The sequence below is a fragment of the Dipteris shenzhenensis genome, chromosome 1 (assembly GCF_047967505.1).
Source record: "Dipteris shenzhenensis isolate YYH24624 ecotype China chromosome 1, Dip_SZ_1.0, whole genome shotgun sequence".
Taxonomy (NCBI): Eukaryota; Viridiplantae; Streptophyta; class Polypodiopsida; order Gleicheniales; family Dipteridaceae; genus Dipteris; species Dipteris shenzhenensis.
The window spans coordinates 55,241,114-55,259,423 of NC_141596.1; the positions used below are offsets into that span (position 1 = coordinate 55,241,114).

At 44.2% G+C, this 18,310-nt stretch overlaps 1 protein-coding gene across 2 annotated transcripts in view; it reads right to left on the minus strand.

Moving 5' to 3' along the window:
- Window positions 1-765: 765 nt before the first annotated feature.
- The window catches only part of LOC147906060 (DNAse I-like superfamily protein), a 74,931-nt gene continuing 57,386 nt past the window's right edge, over window positions 766-18,310 (minus strand). For both annotated transcript variants that reach the window (XM_087382908.1, XM_087382918.1), the window contains exons 8-9: window positions 4,608-4,711; window positions 766-1,134 (exon numbers count right to left, since the gene is read on the minus strand). In XM_087382908.1, coding sequence (XP_087239034.1) covers window positions 1,082-1,134; window positions 4,608-4,711 — 157 coding nt within the window. In that variant the 3' untranslated portion in view covers window positions 766-1,081. The remainder of the gene's footprint in view (window positions 1,135-4,607; window positions 4,712-18,310) is intronic.

The following is an 18,310-nucleotide window of genomic DNA, read 5'->3' on the forward strand; positions in this document are numbered from 1 at the left end:
TGGTATAGAGACTAGGACAGGCTGAAGTAGAGGACAAGGGGGCTATGAAAGCCTCCCAAGGACTGTGATGGGCAGCAGTGAAGAAAGGAGGAATAAAGGGGAGGAAGGGGGAGAGAGGGGGTTCGAGCGAAGAGAGAGAACAGCGCAAAGGGAAGGGTCAAAAGGCGAGCGGAGGCGAGGGCAACGATGAAGGCGGCGCAATTAATGTTTGCGATTAACAGTTTAATGTTGGTCCTTTTTTACTTTAGATTAATTGTGGGGGAGAAATTAATTAATAGAAAAGGTCAAAGCAAGATAGGGAGGTGTAACACTCATGAAGAGAGAACAACTAATTTATAACAATATTGCAAATCAATTCCCCCACATGGAAAACATCAATGAATGAAGAAACAGGTGCATCATACGATAGTATTAAAAGGGAATATAGAATTCAACAAATAACAAAAGCAAAATAGCTCTAAACAAATTTACATCCCCTTGGAAGATACAAAGCCAAACTTCTTGCAAAAGGATTTGCAATTACTTTTCCACCTATGCGATAGTCATGAAAATTTCATATTTTTTGTATAGTGGAAGTTTGCTTTAGGTTTAATTTACACATGCCATTCAAACACATCATAGCCTTTATGAAAGAACACAAGGATGCTTGAGAGATATGATGCATGTCGAAAAAATCGTTGTCATTGAATTAAAAGTACAAAAAACATTATTGATGTAATAGAATGTATAAAGAGAGAGAAACCAAGGGGAGGGGGTATTTAAAGATAAAGAAAAGGGATGTATAGATGAAAGACCTTGAATCAAAAGGGACTAGTAGGCTTGCATGAGAGTTTGGCCATCCGTCAGGCCAACATGTTACTTACAGTCCTCAATAAATTGAGTTACAAAATGCCTGAAAGAGAGCTTTGGCAATCCTTCTAGGCCAATATGCTAGTTGCAAGTTTTAATAACCTGGATGAGTGTTATATTCTAATATCATATTTGACAACATTGAAGTACGGCAAGGTAAGGAGAGATTGATCAAACTCCCCAAAAAATGTTGATCCCATTAACCTATAAAAGTCAAGGATCGTTCGCATGACTACTCCAAGGATAACTCCATGGTAATAGGGCAATGATCACTTCCGTAGAACCCTATTGGAAGCCACAAGAAAAAAAATGTTGTTAAAGCAAACATAAGTACCTTCATACCCAACAAGTAACAAAATCATTGTATATCCAAGATTCACAAAACAATGCATACATGATAATGGGATAGAGTTTCACATAGAAGCACTTAATGAGGACGTACATTAGAAGAGCATCACAGCTTTTGTTTTGAAAATTATCCTTGCTTCCACCATCTCTATTCTCCCTTTATTTGTTTTCATAAATCAAGAGTGAAAAGGAATAGAATGCAAACTTCTTCATTCTAGCTTGCAAAAGAAGTCTGCTCTCCCTACTTCCGACCCTATATGCATGTGCGTGTGTGCATGCCTGCGTGTGTATTCCCTGTTATACTACCTTGCATGCACATATGCATTTTCTTAGTCATTCTCACTTGCACATGTGCACACGCGCACATGTGCATGCATGGATGTGTGCTCCAACTTTAAGGCAACTTCCTTGTTATATTAGTCATATTTGCATCATAGAAATAAAAACATCCATTTGAAAAAGATCATCCTAGAAATGAACTGCTAATTCTGAAAGTTATCCTTACTTCCACCCTCATAAGCTAACAAGTTCTAGCTTAGTGTACCTTGAAAGGTTTCATAAGGGCACATGGTTAGTCACGCATTATTTCGAACCTGCACTAATTGACAATATTGCAACATTGGTAGATTTGCATCCAACATGGTAGCCATGCAACTTGGCAATTAGCAGATCATACAAGCTAATATGCAAACAACCCCACTCCCACACCATCAAGTGGCACTACAGAGGACATACCAAACATTTTGTTTGTTACTTTTAATTCCAAGTCTCCATAAAATGTTCGTAGGTGTCCTCAAATTTTCAAGCATGGATTATGGATATGAAGGGTTGATGAGGGGCTGTCATGAAGCAAATACCCTGATCTTCTAGAGGTAACACAGAGATTATGGTAGTTGTGGAAAGTGGTGGTGTATTTCATTCTGTAAAAAGAGTGCTCACGCTCTCGACTTTGCTAGAACATGTGTATCATAATCCATGGTTGTAACATACCTACTTTTCTCTACATTTATGGATCATTATTGGGTCCTATTTCTTATGACCATATGTTTACTGACCACACAATGTTTCTTCGTGCGAGTTCTTGTGACAGGACTTTACACCCAGGCCGGCTATCTTCTACAAATCCTGTGCACATGGATATTGTACAATATAGAAGCATGCTCTTATCACAGTTAATCACCATATATGCTATCTGGCTATTTTACAATATAGAAGCATGCTCTTATCACAGTTGATCACCATATATGCTATCTTCAGTATAGCTCTTGTCACCTTCAGTGTGACCATGTGACCTTACATGTGACTCTATCACCTTCAGAGTGATCTATCACCTTGATTGTGATTTGTAATCTTCAATATGACTTTTAGCATCTTCGGTATCATCTTCAAAACGGTCTTGTTTACACCATCTACAGTAGGGTGATGGGCTATCGTTAGTCACCTCCAGTGATAGGATGTTGGAAGCTCGTGCATGAGGTGGACTTCACATTAGTGAAGCTACCAGTTGATTGACTATTTTCTACCGGATCACCCTCCACCTGATTAAATTATTACATGTCATATGAGACTGATGTCTCTTCACAATCTGCAAGGGTTTCCTAACATCCATTGGGTCTACAATACCTATGGTTTATTCCTGACACTTAATCACTCAGTTGCACATTAGTAAGCACACATCGAGGCTAAAGAATCACTTCAGATTGGTTAAATTCTCAGTTGTCTAGGTCAAGTTATGAGCCTAGCAAACCCAGGATTGCATTTGTTCTAGGCCTACTAATTTAATTGATTGTGTGCTGGGCAAACTTTTTTTTAAAACCTAATTAAAAGATTAAACTAACTTCTAAATACTACTCTAACTTAGAATAACTAATCAAATATTACAATTACAAACTAAGATATTAGAAATCATCTTTTAAGCTTTTTACAGCTTTCCAAAGCTGCCTTTTCTAATATTCTCAGCTTTTAGAAGCTTTCTGCCTTCACCTAGATGCTATAAAATAGTGCGAATCACTTGCTCTAGTGGGTCTAATGATACCTTGTCCAACCACAAGTGGAAGAAAAGAATTTGATGACCGGAAAGGTTGTCGGAGACCTTGAGTGTGCAAAAGAAATTGTGCAAGTTGAGCTTCAACTAGCAGACACCGCAACACATCCCTTCAATGTAAGACTCATAACCTTCCAGAGAAAGTGGGGGTCCTAAGATAGCCATCTAAATAAAAAGTGTATATCTTCGACAAGCAATCTGGACTGCCCATTACTATGGACACACTCAACGTGCTTCACAGAGAAGCCTCAGTTGTTCAAGATAAAAAAAGTAATGAAGCACGCTGTGTGGATATTGGTGCAGCAAGGACACCAGAACCTAATGCTTGTAAAAATCATTGCTGAACTTACGAATCATGACTTTGTAATTTATGCATTCACCACAGTGCTGGATAAGGTATGTTAGCGTAATCTATAAGCCTGTGTAGGGTCTTAGATGTTAGTTCAAAAGTTTGGCTAAGTCCAGCTCTAATTAGAGCTTCCTATCAACTGCATTGCTCTCCATGGATGACAGCCTTTCAGTTTTATAAAACATTGGCAAGGACTTGTTTTGTCAATGCTCTACTCAGCGTATTAAGAGCTGAAGGCCCCATCTTTTGCTGCTATCTCTCCCTCTTCAGGTTTGGGAGTACAACTCAGTAGACGTTGCAAAATTCACGTAGTCAACTTGCTTTGTGACCTTGATGTTTATTGAAGGCCCATTTGGAAGTTGGCCATCATAGTTGTAGGACCCAATAGGAACTATAGAGGAGAATGGCAATAGTGTCATTCTCCATAGTTGTAGGACTCAATAGGAACTATAGAGGAGAATGGCAATAGTGTCATTCTCCATAACCCAAGAGGAATATGCTAAATGGCACTAGCGTCATTCTCCATCATGGGGTTATGGTGAATGGCAGTAGTGCCATTCTCCCCTTTTGGAGTTATGGAGAATAGAAATAGTGCCATTGAACTCCACCCACAGTGACATCCTCCATTAATCTAGGTCTGCCATCAGGATACAAGAATTAATCATGCAGATTCTCACAAAGATAATGTGAGCAACAGGGGCTGTGGAGAGTCTGCATCATTTCACTTGTCGTGTTGCCTTGAGGCCACATACTTGCCCCTGTCACAAGTCTCCATCTTATCTTCTTCTCTTATTGAAAAAAAACAAAGGGTTCTATGCTGCCACATTTAAAAACTGCAGTCTTTTTGTTTGATTGTGCTGGGTATTCATTGATAATTCGGAGAGAGTCTAATTGCATACAAACTGAGATCAAGTCAGAAGCTGCATATACTTTTTTGTGCACATACAATAGATATTTGAGCTCACAAAGCAAAACCTACACAAGACCAAAAGCAAAAGAAAGCTTGTGCGACATTACCTTCCATTTCAATACCATGACCATGTATGTCACTCTTTGTGAGCCTATGAAGAAGCTTCCTTGAAATCAGAAAATAGTCTATCCTCATTCTCTTGCCACGATACCTGTATCCAAGGCAGACATGAAATAAAATAATACAATTAGCCTTTGCATGTCAAAAAACCTTAGTAGTGAAGATCCATCCTAGAGAAATAACAATAAGTGCATGCAAAAGACTAGCCACGATTTTTTCCCAGAAGGAAGACATAAGACTAGCCACGTACATTGAAGGAAATGCAAGCAAATCAAAAACTGGAGCACAAAACTTGGTTTGACTCGGAATGAAAGTGCCAATAAAATTTGAGGTCATATAGGAAGGTGTCCTGAGGAAGTAAATATTACATTCTATTTTTGTACCTGCCTCCCAAAAAACCAAAATATGAGAAAGCCTTAAGTAGCTTGTCTCGTGACCAAGTATATGCATCATGAGAATATGTAAAACTCAACCCAATGATGTAAGTATTAAGTTGGGAGATTTAAAAATGGGTCATGAATGCGCTATATATCATCACAAAACAACCAATCGGGAGGGGAACAATACATTTTCACAAACACCTTGAGGGCATTCTCAAGCTGCTTGAAAGTCTATACTGCATTTGTCCCTATGACTCCTTAGAGTAAGTTTTGCTAGATCAGTGATAATAGTTATTTCTCCTCCTTCAGCCCTTCTCTAATGACCTATCTACAATAGGTACACCAGATCCTCTAAAGAGATATGATGGAGAATGATTGCCTATTAAAAACCACCACAGAAGCAAGCAAGGATGAATGTATGAGAACGGGAGTATGCAAAACATCATTGAAACAAGGAGATAGCTTAATAGTTGACTGTCGGTCTCTAGTCACCTATAGTTGAGAATGTCCAATCAAAAATCAGCCTCATGTAGTAATGGTTGTGGAGACTATGGTTATGGGAGGGATGCCCTCTCAACGAGATACACTGGGACCCCGGAGAGTGGTTATGGCCGATCAGAGCAAGTCTCTCAGAGAGAGTGGAGGACGTGCATTTCTTCTCATACACCACGCAGATAGGACGTCGCATCCGGATGGACGCAATGGCCTGCACCCCTTCGCGGCAGAGACAGAGTGGCTTTCATTGATAGAAACAACATATACTACCATATGGCAAAATATCAATTTGAGAATTTGGATGATTTCAAAAGTGAAACCTTATCCAGAGTGGATGAATTTATGCACAGAATTGATGCCTTATCTAGAGTGGATGAATTCATGCACATAGACAAAAGAAAATATTCTAACAGTGATGTTTTATTAGGCATGGCTGAGCTCATGTTTATTGACAAACTCAATGAAAGAACTTTTCCAGTTGTGTCAATGATTGCTGTTGTCTTTGGAGTAGACGAGTTTGAAGCTTCCCAACCATCTGAAATTCCACTTAATGCAACTCTCTCTCATAAAATTGACAAACTTGGTGCACAACATTGTGGAGTTCCAACAATCATAGAAGGGGCATCGATGAATGATGTTCTCTTAGGTGCCCGAGGAGGTTAGATCCCGATTTTGGGCCCGCCTATGGTCTAGCCTGCGACCACGGAAGATATCCTATTTCTTCTGGATGCTTGCACACGGAGGCCTCCCAGTGGGCCCGTGGCTTGAGCAGATACAGGTGGATGGCAGCTGCCATAGATGTACAATCGGACCTATGAAGACTATTCCTCACTGCTTATGGAGCTGCCCAGCAGCTTAGAGGATCTGGCTCGGAGCGCTTCGGATCGTGGCACGGCTTCAAAGTTCGCAGAAAGATTTCACGTGGGGTATGGCAGCGTGGCTTACTGAGGGGGGCCATGCCTTCTCCATAGACACGGTCTCGCCAGCCTACCGGATACAGGGTTGGAGCATTCACAACATTGAGCTTCACATGGCTACTCCCCCCCCTTCTCACCATCCCCCTCAGTCGAGAGAGGATAGTGTCTGGGAGACGGTGGCCAGCGTCACATCCTGGAACATCTGGGTGGCCCGTTGCAGCTGGCACCATGTTCCTCTGACGGCTACACTCGTTGCCATTTGGCAGGATATCATTTATACGCTGCGATCCATTTGGGAGCGTGGCATTCCAGATTCTCGAGCTACCGACGCTAGGCACGCACGCTTTTGCAAGGCTTGGCCTGCAGGTGTATTCTATGATTTCACGCCGCGAGGGATTCGCTGGCTGTATAGTCCACCACAGTGGTTGTTAGCCCCTGTTACAGAGAATCCCTAGGCAGTGAGCTGGGATCTCTGGCAACAGGCAGGTTTTTGTTTTTTGTTTTGGCCACGATTGGCACCTTTCCGGTTTTGCCAATTTGTATGGTTGGATTTCAGCATTAATAGAAGTTCCTTTTCTCTGTTTGTTTCTTTTTTAACCTATGCTTTGCACTCTCTAAATGGAAATGGCAGCACTACCATACCATAGATATACCTATCCTCTATAATCAGGTACCCACTGTCGATATTGTATGAATTATATCAGCTCTATATGTTAGTTCACCTTATGCTTCAATGAAAATCACTGCTCTAGCTCTTCTTTGAATGTTTCATAACTTTTCCATTTTTCGTAACTTCTTTCACCAATGTAGGATCAAATAGGACAGAGAAAGAAAGAAAGAAAGAAAGAAATTTTATTAGAGTCTTCGGAAGACATGTCTATGAGACTGAAAGAAAACCTGATACAAATCACAGTAAGGGTGGAGCTAATGAAATGAGCATCATCACCCGTGCTGAATCCTAAGTCTGATCATAGATAATCAAATACATCTGGATGTAACAATGAAAAGAAAAGGACTGGAGCGGAGTGGAATCCTCCGTATGTCATGTCCCCCTGGCTGGTGCATAGCCAGTGATGGGACGCTGGTGCCCGTCAAGGGGTGCCGTGCGTCTCGATTTCCTGGACGAGGCTCGACGCAAGACCAGAGCCACCGTGACTCCCGTGGGACGTATCCCGGGTCTAAACAATGACGGGAGGTCCCCCAGAGTGATTTGTGTGTCCCCTCGATGTCTCGTGTGTTGTGCTGCGATCTTCGAGTCGAAGTCTCAGTCACGTCGACGGCTAGAGACTGGACGATCAATGTCACTCGATGGGAAGAACTCTGTGATCCTGCTCTGAGAGGTGTCTGATGATGTGGCCAAGGCCCGTCGCCTGAGTAAGTACTCTCTATGTCGGATTCCCTCGTGAATTAAGGCCGCGAGGCATCTCTCATCTGGGTAGGCGAGGAATCTGGAAAGGAGCCCGGAGCCGTCTCTGAAGAGACAGTGGCAGCGACCTCGGATCTCGTAGTACACTGGGCACCTGAAAATAAAATGCTCCTCCGACTCAACCTCCTGACAGTCGCACAATATGCATAAGCGATGCTCCCTAGGAATCCCCTCTGCTCTGCCGCTCTCTATGCGGAGGCGGTGTGATGATACCCGAAAATGTCCGAAGGAGATCCATAGTGAGTGAGCCAAATGAAGCTTAGTGTACCCCGGTGGTATGATGAATCCCTCCTCGAAATGCAAAGACAGTAATCTCTGTAGAAACTCAGCTTCACTGGAAGCTCCCTCGGCTCCAACCAGGTCCTAAAGGTGTGTAGCTGCAGGAGATCCTCTCGAATGACCTGGTTGGTATGTGGCCCAATCGGGATGGTGGGTGGGAGTACCGGAGGGGCATCTAAACTGTACTGAAAAGGAGGTATCCTATCGATGTGGAACCCTAGTCTCACAAACCATCTATGAGTCCGTGCATACCAGCATCTGGAGGAATCAAGAGCCAACCATGGCAACCTCTATCTCCCTGATGTGCAGTCCCCATATGATCTAACCCGATGTAGATATGTGATGGTCTGAAAGGCTGCATCTAGCTGGAGTGGAGAGGCACCAAACTCGGCCTGAATGATGTGATGTGGTACAGACAGTTTCCCCCAGATCATTTGTGAGAGCATGAGGATCTGCAAGCGCTCCACCCGTGTCCACTCTATCTCTGACATGTCAGGCCCCCAACAAGGGCTGCCATACATACCGGCTGGTCGGACGAAGGAGTCGAAGAGAAGAGCCTTGGTCCGAGGGTCCTTGAAGTGGGAGTGAAAGCACTCTCTCTCTAGCCGAGCCAGTGAGGCGTATCCCCTGCTGAGTCTGGCCTGCATCGCTGGTCTCATCGTGAAGATCGGGCCGGAGAAGATCACCCCCAAGTAAGTGTATGAGGATACGATCTCAACTGGTGACCCACCCAAAGTAAAAGTAAATTGTTTCCATACATGTTTGCTCGAGAGATGTTAAAGATCATGACCTTGGTCTTGCCAAGGTTGACCTCCAAATCATGGGATAAACAAAAAGCCTGCAGTGCATCCAGGTGTCGCTGGAGCCCCTCAGGTGCATCTGCATCAAGAAGAATCCTGATGATGATCCCGGCAAGTGAGCAACCGGTCCCTCCAAACGTCCCCATGAAAGTCTCAAGCTCATCGATGTAGAGGCCAAACAGGGTCGGTGATAAGGGACAACCCTGTTTGACCCCTATGGTACTCAGGATCTCATCTGTCCAACCTGCACCTATACGAACTCAGCCTGAGACTCTCTCATACAGTGCCATGACTGCCCAGATGATCTCCTAATTAAATCCCAATGTCTGTAGGCGTGTGATAAGACGAGCTCGAGATACTGTGTCAAAGGCTTTGTGGAAATCCACGAAGCAACAGTATACCCTCTCCTTCCGTGATCTGGCCTCCTCAATGACACTCCTGAGTGTGAGTATGTGATCCATAGTCCCATGGTCTCGCCTGAAACCGGCCTGACCCTCTGCTCTGAGCCCTCTCATCTCTACGAACAGGCTGACCAATGCATCCAATACAGCTGCATAGATCTTGGATATCACATGTCCAATCATGATAGTCCTGTAGTTACTCGGGTCCATGGGATCCCCTACCTTGTGGATGGGGGTGATGGTGTTGAGTGTCCAAGTGCGGGTGAAGCCAAGGCAAACAGCGTCATTGAATAGCTTTGCTAGGATCGGGGCTAACGTGTCGATCCCATATGCAATAAACTCAGTGCATAGCCCCTCGTGATCCTTAGCTCGGCCATTGTGCAGTTTCAATGTTGCGTCCTTGACTCCCCCTCTGGTGAACAACGTGCAAGTGGTGGGACGAGGTGTGTGTATGAGGTCTGGAGTGGGCTGGTGTGGGACATCATATAGATGGTGTGCATACATGTGCCAGACTCTTGTGTCGGTGAGGGGTGATGGGGACCTACGCTCAAGGAATCTCCGCAAAAAATCCTTAGAGTTGTTGCTGTACAAGATGTGCAGCAGCTCCTCCTCATTTTGACGAAAAAAAGCCTACTTCTTCCGACGTACGAGACGTCAGTACTTGCGTACCGTGTCTGGTGTGTTCGGGAGGTGACATATGGTTTCAAGTCGGAGCTGTCAACGATAAGCCTTGCACTCCGCATCGTACCAATTGTTGCAGGGTACAAAACCAAGAGGTGGTGGTCTAGTGGACCGTGTGGTGTGGGGAAAGATTTGGAGGGCAGCCTCGTGGAGTATGCGACTAATTAGGACAGCACGGTCCTCTATGAGTGGCATGTGATCAATGTAGGTTAGGAGTCTGTTTAGGCATCCAGAGTAGGCCGGTGAGAGGCTGTGATCAAAGTGTATGTCGTGGTAGGTGTCGTGCTTCCTATGTGGTGTGTGTGGTGTGGCTAAGCATGGGGTGGCGATAGTGAAGAATAGGTATGTGTGATCAGCTCTTGGAGGGAGTGGTGCTACGGTGAAGTCGGTGATACATGAAATGAAGGTAGGGGATCCCATGATGTAATCTACTACACTAGTGCCCCCCCCATGTGGGAAGCAAGTAAAACCGCCTGAGGAGGGCCATAGGTCGAGGCCATTGTAGATGATGAGATCATGCATCCTGTCCAAATCAAGGAGCGCGTGTCCATATGGTGTAACAAGCCCGTGTCAGTCCGATGAGGTCCTAGTCATACCTGCTCCGTCTAGGTCCATGTCTGGAAGCATGATAGAGTCGTCTCGGAAGTCCAAGAGTGGTGGTGTTGAAGTCCCCAACAAGGAGAACTTCCCTGCGGGCTGAAATGCCTGGGATATCCTGATGTAAGGGTGCATATGGAGATGTCTCACCCTCTTCTCGTGCCACTTTGGCGAAGTGGGATGTGTCTGGTGGGAAGTAGCATATTGCTATGAAAAGGTCACGAGTGTCTGTGCGTCGGATCCGGATCCACATGAATCGGGAGTGTGTGTCCTTCCTCTCAATGGAAATGGCTCCAGTGAGGAGAGAGTGCAGGTAGATGACTTAGCCGTCACGTCAAATCTTGGATAAACCAAAAACAAATGAGTACAAGGTACAAGTACCTAGACCTAGGACTAAGTGTCCTAGGTGTCACATAGGACTTAAGTGTCCTATGTGGCCTAAAAGACACTAACACTATAAGTGTCTTTATTTATGCCTACAAGGCACATACCATGGCCTATAGGACATCACTAGAACCACCAGAGGATGGCCTACAAACCCCCCTCCATGGGGCTGAAGTACTCTGGAAATGTCTCAGAATACTTGGTATTTTCTAGTCATGGTGGCACTGTGAGAAGGGGAGAGAGCAACAGTGAGAGCAAGAAACAGGAGAGAGAGTGAGCTGAAAAACATAGTTGCAATTAGATGAGAGTGTTACAACTAAATGGAGTGATAGGTTTTGTCTAAGTGACAAAACCTTATCCTTCACTAACCATAGTTAGTGAACTAACTGTGGTTAGGGGGAAAAACCTCTAAGTGAGGGAAAAGTGCCCCTAACCTACTTATTACATTACATTGGTCACTGCTAAATTATAGCAATAATTCTAACACCCCCCTGCAGTGCCAATGTCATGTACAAGGAAAAGATCAATCACCAAAAGCAGATAAGTTCAGGCCACTACGAAATGCCTCAAACTTTTCACGTGGAAGTGCTTTGGTGAAAATGTCTGCAACATTGTCATGTGTTGACACATAGATCATGCTGATCTCTCCTGCATGCAACTTCTCTCTGACGTAGTGATAGTGAACCTCAATGTGCTTCGTGCGAGCATGAAACACAGGATTCTTTGCCACTGCAATAGCACTCTGACTATCAATGAGAATTGGAGAAGGATCCTCCAATGAAAGATGAAGATCAGCAAATAAACGACGCAGCCAAACACATTCAACTGTCGCTGTGAAAGCTGCCCTGTACTCAGCTTCACATGAAGAGATAGCCACTGTAGATTGTTTCTTGCTCAACCAAGAAATACAAGCTTTACCCAAAAAGAAACAATTGCCACTTGTGGACTGCCTAGTGTCATAATCTCCAGCTCAATCTGAGTCACTGTAGGCATGCATCTGCAAGTCACCCCCCCTGGGAAACATCAAGCCAAAAGACTTGGTACCTTCCAAATAACGGAAGATGCGTTTTACAGCCTGCCAATGCATAGTCTTTGGGCTGTGCAAATATCTGCTCACTTGAGAAACTGCAAACTGAATGTCAAGTCGTGTATTGCAGAGATAAATGAGGCATCCAACAGCCTGACTGTAGAGTGTGACATCAAATGATTCACCTGCTTCATGCATTGTAAGCTTCAGCCCCGGCTCCATGGGAGTAGCTATGGGCTTACAATCCTCCATGTTGAATCTGTCCAAGAGTTTTTGCACATACTTGGATTGAGACATACCGATGCCACTTTGCTCTTGAGTGAACTGGATCCCCAAATAAAAGTGTAGCAGCCCCAAATCTGACATGTCAAAAGTGGTCTGCAATTCAGCTTTAAAATCTGCAATATTATCTTCATTTGACCCTGTGAGCAGTAAGTCATCTACGTAAAGAATGATGACTAAAATATCCCCCCCATCCTTCTTGATGTAGAGGGTGCTTTCAGTTGGACTGTTGTGCAGCCCCTTGCTGGTTAGAAAGGCATGAATCTTTGCATACCATGCACGTGGGGCCTGTTTCAGCCCATACAAAGCTTTATTCAGCTTGCATACCTGAAGTGCATTTCCTGAAATTTCAAAGCCTGGATTGGCATAAACCTCTTCCAACAAGTCTCCATTAAGGAAGGCTGTTTTTTTGTCCAACTGATGAACATTGCACTGAAAATTTGCAGCCATTGCAATAACTGACCGGATGGTTGTCATTCTGGATGTAGGAGCAAAAGTCTCCTCATAGTCTATGCCCTTTTTCTGAGCATATCCTTTTGCGACCAGCCTTGCCTTGTACTTGTCAATGGTGCCATCGGGCTTTCTTTTAACTTTGAAAACCCACCGTATACCTATGGCATGTTTACCTAGTGGCAAATCGACATTGTGCATGGCATTCATCCAATGCACATTATCCTGTGCCTCTTCAAATGTCTCAGGTTCCTCCTCATCAAGAAGAGTACCTGCATAAGCTAATTCAACTGAAAGAGCACCTCCCCCATGCCTTACTGCACTCCGAGTTCTGCCAAGTAATGGAGCATCAATTTTACTCTCCCTGAGAGTCTGTAACAGCCAATTTGGGACTGTTTTTGCTGCATGTATATCTGCAATTTCTTGCTGAACAACCTCTTCCACGGCTTGTGGAGGTCGTATGGCATCCTGTGGCTGAATCGAAGCATGTGGAGGTATCTGAAAATTCTGATTTTCATCAGATATATCAGCAGGGGAACCCAAGGCAATGGGTAGTAACCCTTCAAAGACATCACCGGAAGAAGAAGGCATATCAAATTCAGCTTGAGTGTGAGCTGAATTTTCTGAAAATATTACATCTCTACTGACAATGATCTTGCGTGTGACAGGATTGTAGAGACGGTAGCCCTTGCTCTCTGCACTGTACCCAACAAAAACGCATTCACAGAAGGCTTTCTTCCTTGCCAAACTTCATAGGGAGTCTTGGTCTTCAAAGCTTTTGTGGGTGCCCGATTCAAAACATAATTGGCACACATGAGACCTTCAAGCCAAAATTTGTGAGGCAATTTTTTGCTTTTCAGCATACATCTATCCATCTCCATAAGAGTACAATTTTTTCTCAGCTTTCCCATTTTGCTGAGGAGTTAGCCTCATTGTAAGCTGATGTACAATGCCCTTGTCTTTCAAAAAAGCATCAAAATCCGCAAACAAGTACCCCTCCTCTATCTGTGCGTAGTAATGTCTGTATCTTGAGTCCGGATTCATTCTCAACCATGGCTGCAAAGTGTTTGAAGACCATAAACACTCCTGATTTGCATTTCAGCCCATAAACCCAAGTGTAGTTGAAGTAGTCATCTATAAAAGTGACAAAGTAAAGATGACCACCCAATGATGGAGTCCTCATGGGACCACAGACATCACTATGGATAAGCTGTAATTTTCGAACAGCTTTAACTAATCCATCCTTCTTAAAAGGAGATCTGTGCATTTTACCAAGAATGTACCCTTCACAGGCATGTGGAGGAGGTGTTTCAAGAGGAGGCAATGCATCAACCATGGCATGTTTTTGAAGCGTCATCAAGCTGCCATAATGCATGTGTCCATATCTCGCATGCCATAACTCTGCATTCTGCATAGCAGCAGTAGGAGTGGAAACTGTAAGAGCATGTGCTGGTCTTTTCTCATACATGTCAAGCTGAAAAAGACCACGCAGCAGAGTGCCAGACAATCTCAAGGCATAGTCATGCTCTCTATCATGGACTGCACACTTGTCGTCTTCAAAAATGACATGAAATCCAGCTCTATTAAGAGTGGACACTCAAAGTAGATTTTTTGTGATACCAGGCACATACAAGACATCAGAAATTCTGAATGTTGAGCCATCAATGGCTGTAAGTTCAACTTCTCCTGTACCACGGACTGAATAGGAGGAGTTGTTGGCACATGTGACCTTTTTACCAACAGGTGGTGGATGCAGAGATGTGAAGAGACACTTCCTAGAAGTGATATGCTTTGAGGCACCGCTGTCAAAATACCATGTATTATGTGTCTCATTGACACTGAAAGCTGATGCATCCCTGGAAGAATCATAACTGCATGTCAGAAAAGCATAAGTGTCATCATTACAAGTGGCTGTACTATCCCAAGCAGCCAACTGAGAGTCTGAAATACAAGACAAGAAGGCATAGTCGTGCTCCACAAAGTTGGCTGTAGCTTGCTCATTGTCAGATGCATGAGGAGCTGAATCTGAGACAGCCATACCGGAGCTGTTTTTCTTTTCTTTTGCAAGCCTTTTCTTGCATTCTCCAATGTAGTGACCTGGCTTTTTGCAGTAATGACATATTCCCTTCTTCTTGGGCTTACCTGCATCACCCTTCGCCTTTTGAAAAGGCTGTCCTGAACCACTGGAAGGCTGATTTGCTGAAGTCTTTGCCTGTCCCTTTACTTTAGGCTTGAATTTTGAGAGCATGGCATGTTCACCTGCTCGTAAAGCCATGTTTTTCTGGTCTGCTCTTCCTGCAGCAGAAGTCCTATCAACTCGTGAAAAGTGAGAGGATTTGCACCCCCCCTCAAAGACAAATTCAGCGAGGTATGAAAGTTGAGATAAGACTCAAGAAGAGAATTCAAAGTAGTGGTCATCATCTCTGAATCACGAATGATCTCATCAATATTCAGCAACTGCTCTCGTAAATCCTGTAGCTTTGTGAGGTGCACTGACATGGAGTCACCCTCTTCCATATGTGTATGAGACAATTCTCTTTTCAAAAAAGACACCATGGCATCATTCCGAGCTGCATACATGCTCTCCAAAATATCCCATGCTGCCTTTGAGGTCTTACACGACCGGATATGCGAAATGATGAATCTTTTCACTTAAAGAGAAATACACAACAAAGCTAAAGCATCACGCGAATCCCATCTCTTCTGCTCTAGAGTGGTAGGTATAACTGCACCAATAACTTGTGCTGCAACTGTACCCTGTGCACGACCTCTGCCTCCTCCTTGTTGGGGAGGGGTATTAGGTGCCACATTTGCTGGCCGGAGCTCATCCCCACTTACATAGTCTCATAAATTACGAGAAATCAGAATATTGCGTGCCATAAAACTCCAGAGGGAGTAGTTGGTACCATCCAGCTTATCCTCTTGTGAGAGACCATTGAAACCGAAATCATTCTGATTTTGCTGAGCCATGTATGAGAAAGAAAATACAGCAAATGCAAATCTGAATTCCCTTGCTGGGAATGGAGTGCACAAATCCCAAAAAACACAGCCAAACACTGGCTTAAAAATGCAACTCAAATCTCTATAATGTCTCTGTCAGTAATCTGTCAGAGCATTCAATCTCTCCCAAAACCAGCCAAAAGCGCTTCAAAGCACTCATAGGAAGGCAGTGTGAACTGAAACCTGCAAAATTGCTCTTCCAACACAAAAGCCCCAATTTGTGGCTTGAAATTGCAACCAGAAAGGGGCAAATTTACTAAAAGCCCCAAATCTGCAATTTTTGAACAAAAGCCCCAAATTTCAGATTAGAACTGCAAAAGCCCCAAATTTCGAGTTGAAATTGAGCCAAATTTTACCCAAATAGCTAATCTCCTGCAAAAGCCCCAATTTCTTGGCCAATCCTTGCAATTTGCTTGCAATGTGTGCCAAAATTTTTACAAAAGCCACAAAATTGTAATGTGTCTGCCAAAGCTCCAAATGTGTTCCCAAAAATACAGCCAAACAATGGTTGTATGCACAACAGCCTGACCAAAAAAAACCTTTCCAATATCCTCCTGCAAAGCAAATCCTGCAAAAATGTGACTTTCCAAGCCCACCTTTAAACTGTACGGACTAACAGTACGGAACTGTCAGTCCGGCTGTACAGTATTTTGTACGGAACTGTACGGAACAACCTGCGACTGGATTGTACGGTCGTAAAGAATAGCAACCAAAAGGTACGGGTTGTACGGCGCTTTACGGACGGGATGTACGAACGAACTGCAGATGTACGGCGCCACACGTGCGGTACGGACGAACCTTTCGCATGAGCTGTACGGAATGTACGGCGAACATACGGACAAGTGCTGCGTAGGACCTGCAGTACGGCGCAGGTCTGTACGGAACGGGTAGTATGGCGCAGGTGCGTATGGAACATGTAGTACGGCACAAGTAGAGTCTGTACGGCGATGATGCAAGAGGTGCTGGTACAGGCGTCGCAGGTACAGTACAAACTGTACGGAATCAATCCGTAGTAGATCTGTACGGACGATACGGCGAGCTGGCATGGGAGCTTATGGGCTGGAGCTGGAGGACAAGAAGAAAGGAGCAGGAAGCAAGATCAACCTGCTCTGATACCAAATGTGAGAAGGGGAGAGAGCAATAGTGAGAGCAAGAAACAGGAGAGAGAGTGAGCTGAAAAACGTAGTTGCAATTAGATGGGAGTGTTACAATTGAATGGAGTGATAGGTTTTGTCTAAGTGACAAAACCTTATCCTTCACTAACCATAGTTAGTGAACTAACTGTGGTTAGGGGGAAAAACCTCTAAGTGAGGGAAAAGTGCCCCTAACGTACTTATTACATTACATTGGTCACTGCTAAATTATAGCAATAATTCTAACAGGCACATGTTCATCATCGAAAGACTTCGAACTTGGGACGAGGAAGTGCCTTTGTAAACATATTTGCTATGTTGTCCTCTGTGGGAAGATAGGACAACTCTATGTCTCTTGCTGACAACCACTGCCGAACATAATGATAGTAAACTTCAATATGCTTGGTACGCGCATGAAACATTGGGTTACGCGCAATGGCCAAAGCACTCTGGTTGTCAGTGTAGACAATAGTGGAGGATGTCTGGCGAATATGTTCAGCTAAAAGGATATAGCCACCTATGAATGTACAAGGGATGTCAGATCATGTAACAAAGGGAACCAAGTGTAAAGCCTGTCGAAAGACTTCGAACTTGGGACGAGGAAGTGCCTTTGTAAACATATCTGCTATGTTGTCCTCTGTGGGAAGATAGGACAACTCTATGTCTCCTGCTGACAACCGCTCCCGAACATAATGATAGTGAACTTCAATATGCTTGGTACGCGCATGAAACATTGGGTTACACGCAATGGCCAAAGCACTCTGGCTGTCAGTGTAGACAATAGTGGAGGATGTCTGGCGAATACCAAGATCTGTAAGTAACTATCGAAGCCAAACACACTCTACTGTAGCGGTGAAAGCTGCCCTATACTCAGCCTCACAGCTAGACGTGGCAACTGTTGGTTGCTTCTTGCAGAGCCAAGAGATACAAGAATTGCTAAGCAAAAAACAATTGCTAGTATGTGACACTCTGGTGTCGGAACATCTTGCCCAGTCACTATCCGTGTGAGCATGCATGGTAAGTGAATCCTGATCACCATAGAAGAGGGCTAAATCCTGAGTGCCTCTGAGATATCTGAAGACTCTCTTCACTGCCTGCCAATGCTGTGAACTGGGCATGTGCATGAATCTGCTGAGCTCAGATACTGCATACTGCAAGTCAGGTCTGGTGTGACATAAATAAATAAGGCATCCAACAGCCTGCTGATAAAGAGTGATATCGCATGGTGGGCTCCCATCATGAGTTGAGAATTTGAAGCCAGGGTCCACTGGAGTAGAGATTGGCTTGCAATCCTCAAACTGAAAATGATCAAGGAGCTGTCCAATATACTTGGACTGAGACATCATGATACCCCCCTCAACATGAGCAAACTGAATGCCCAAATAATAATGGAGCCGTCCCATGTCTGACATGTCAAAAATCTGCTGCAAATCAGCCT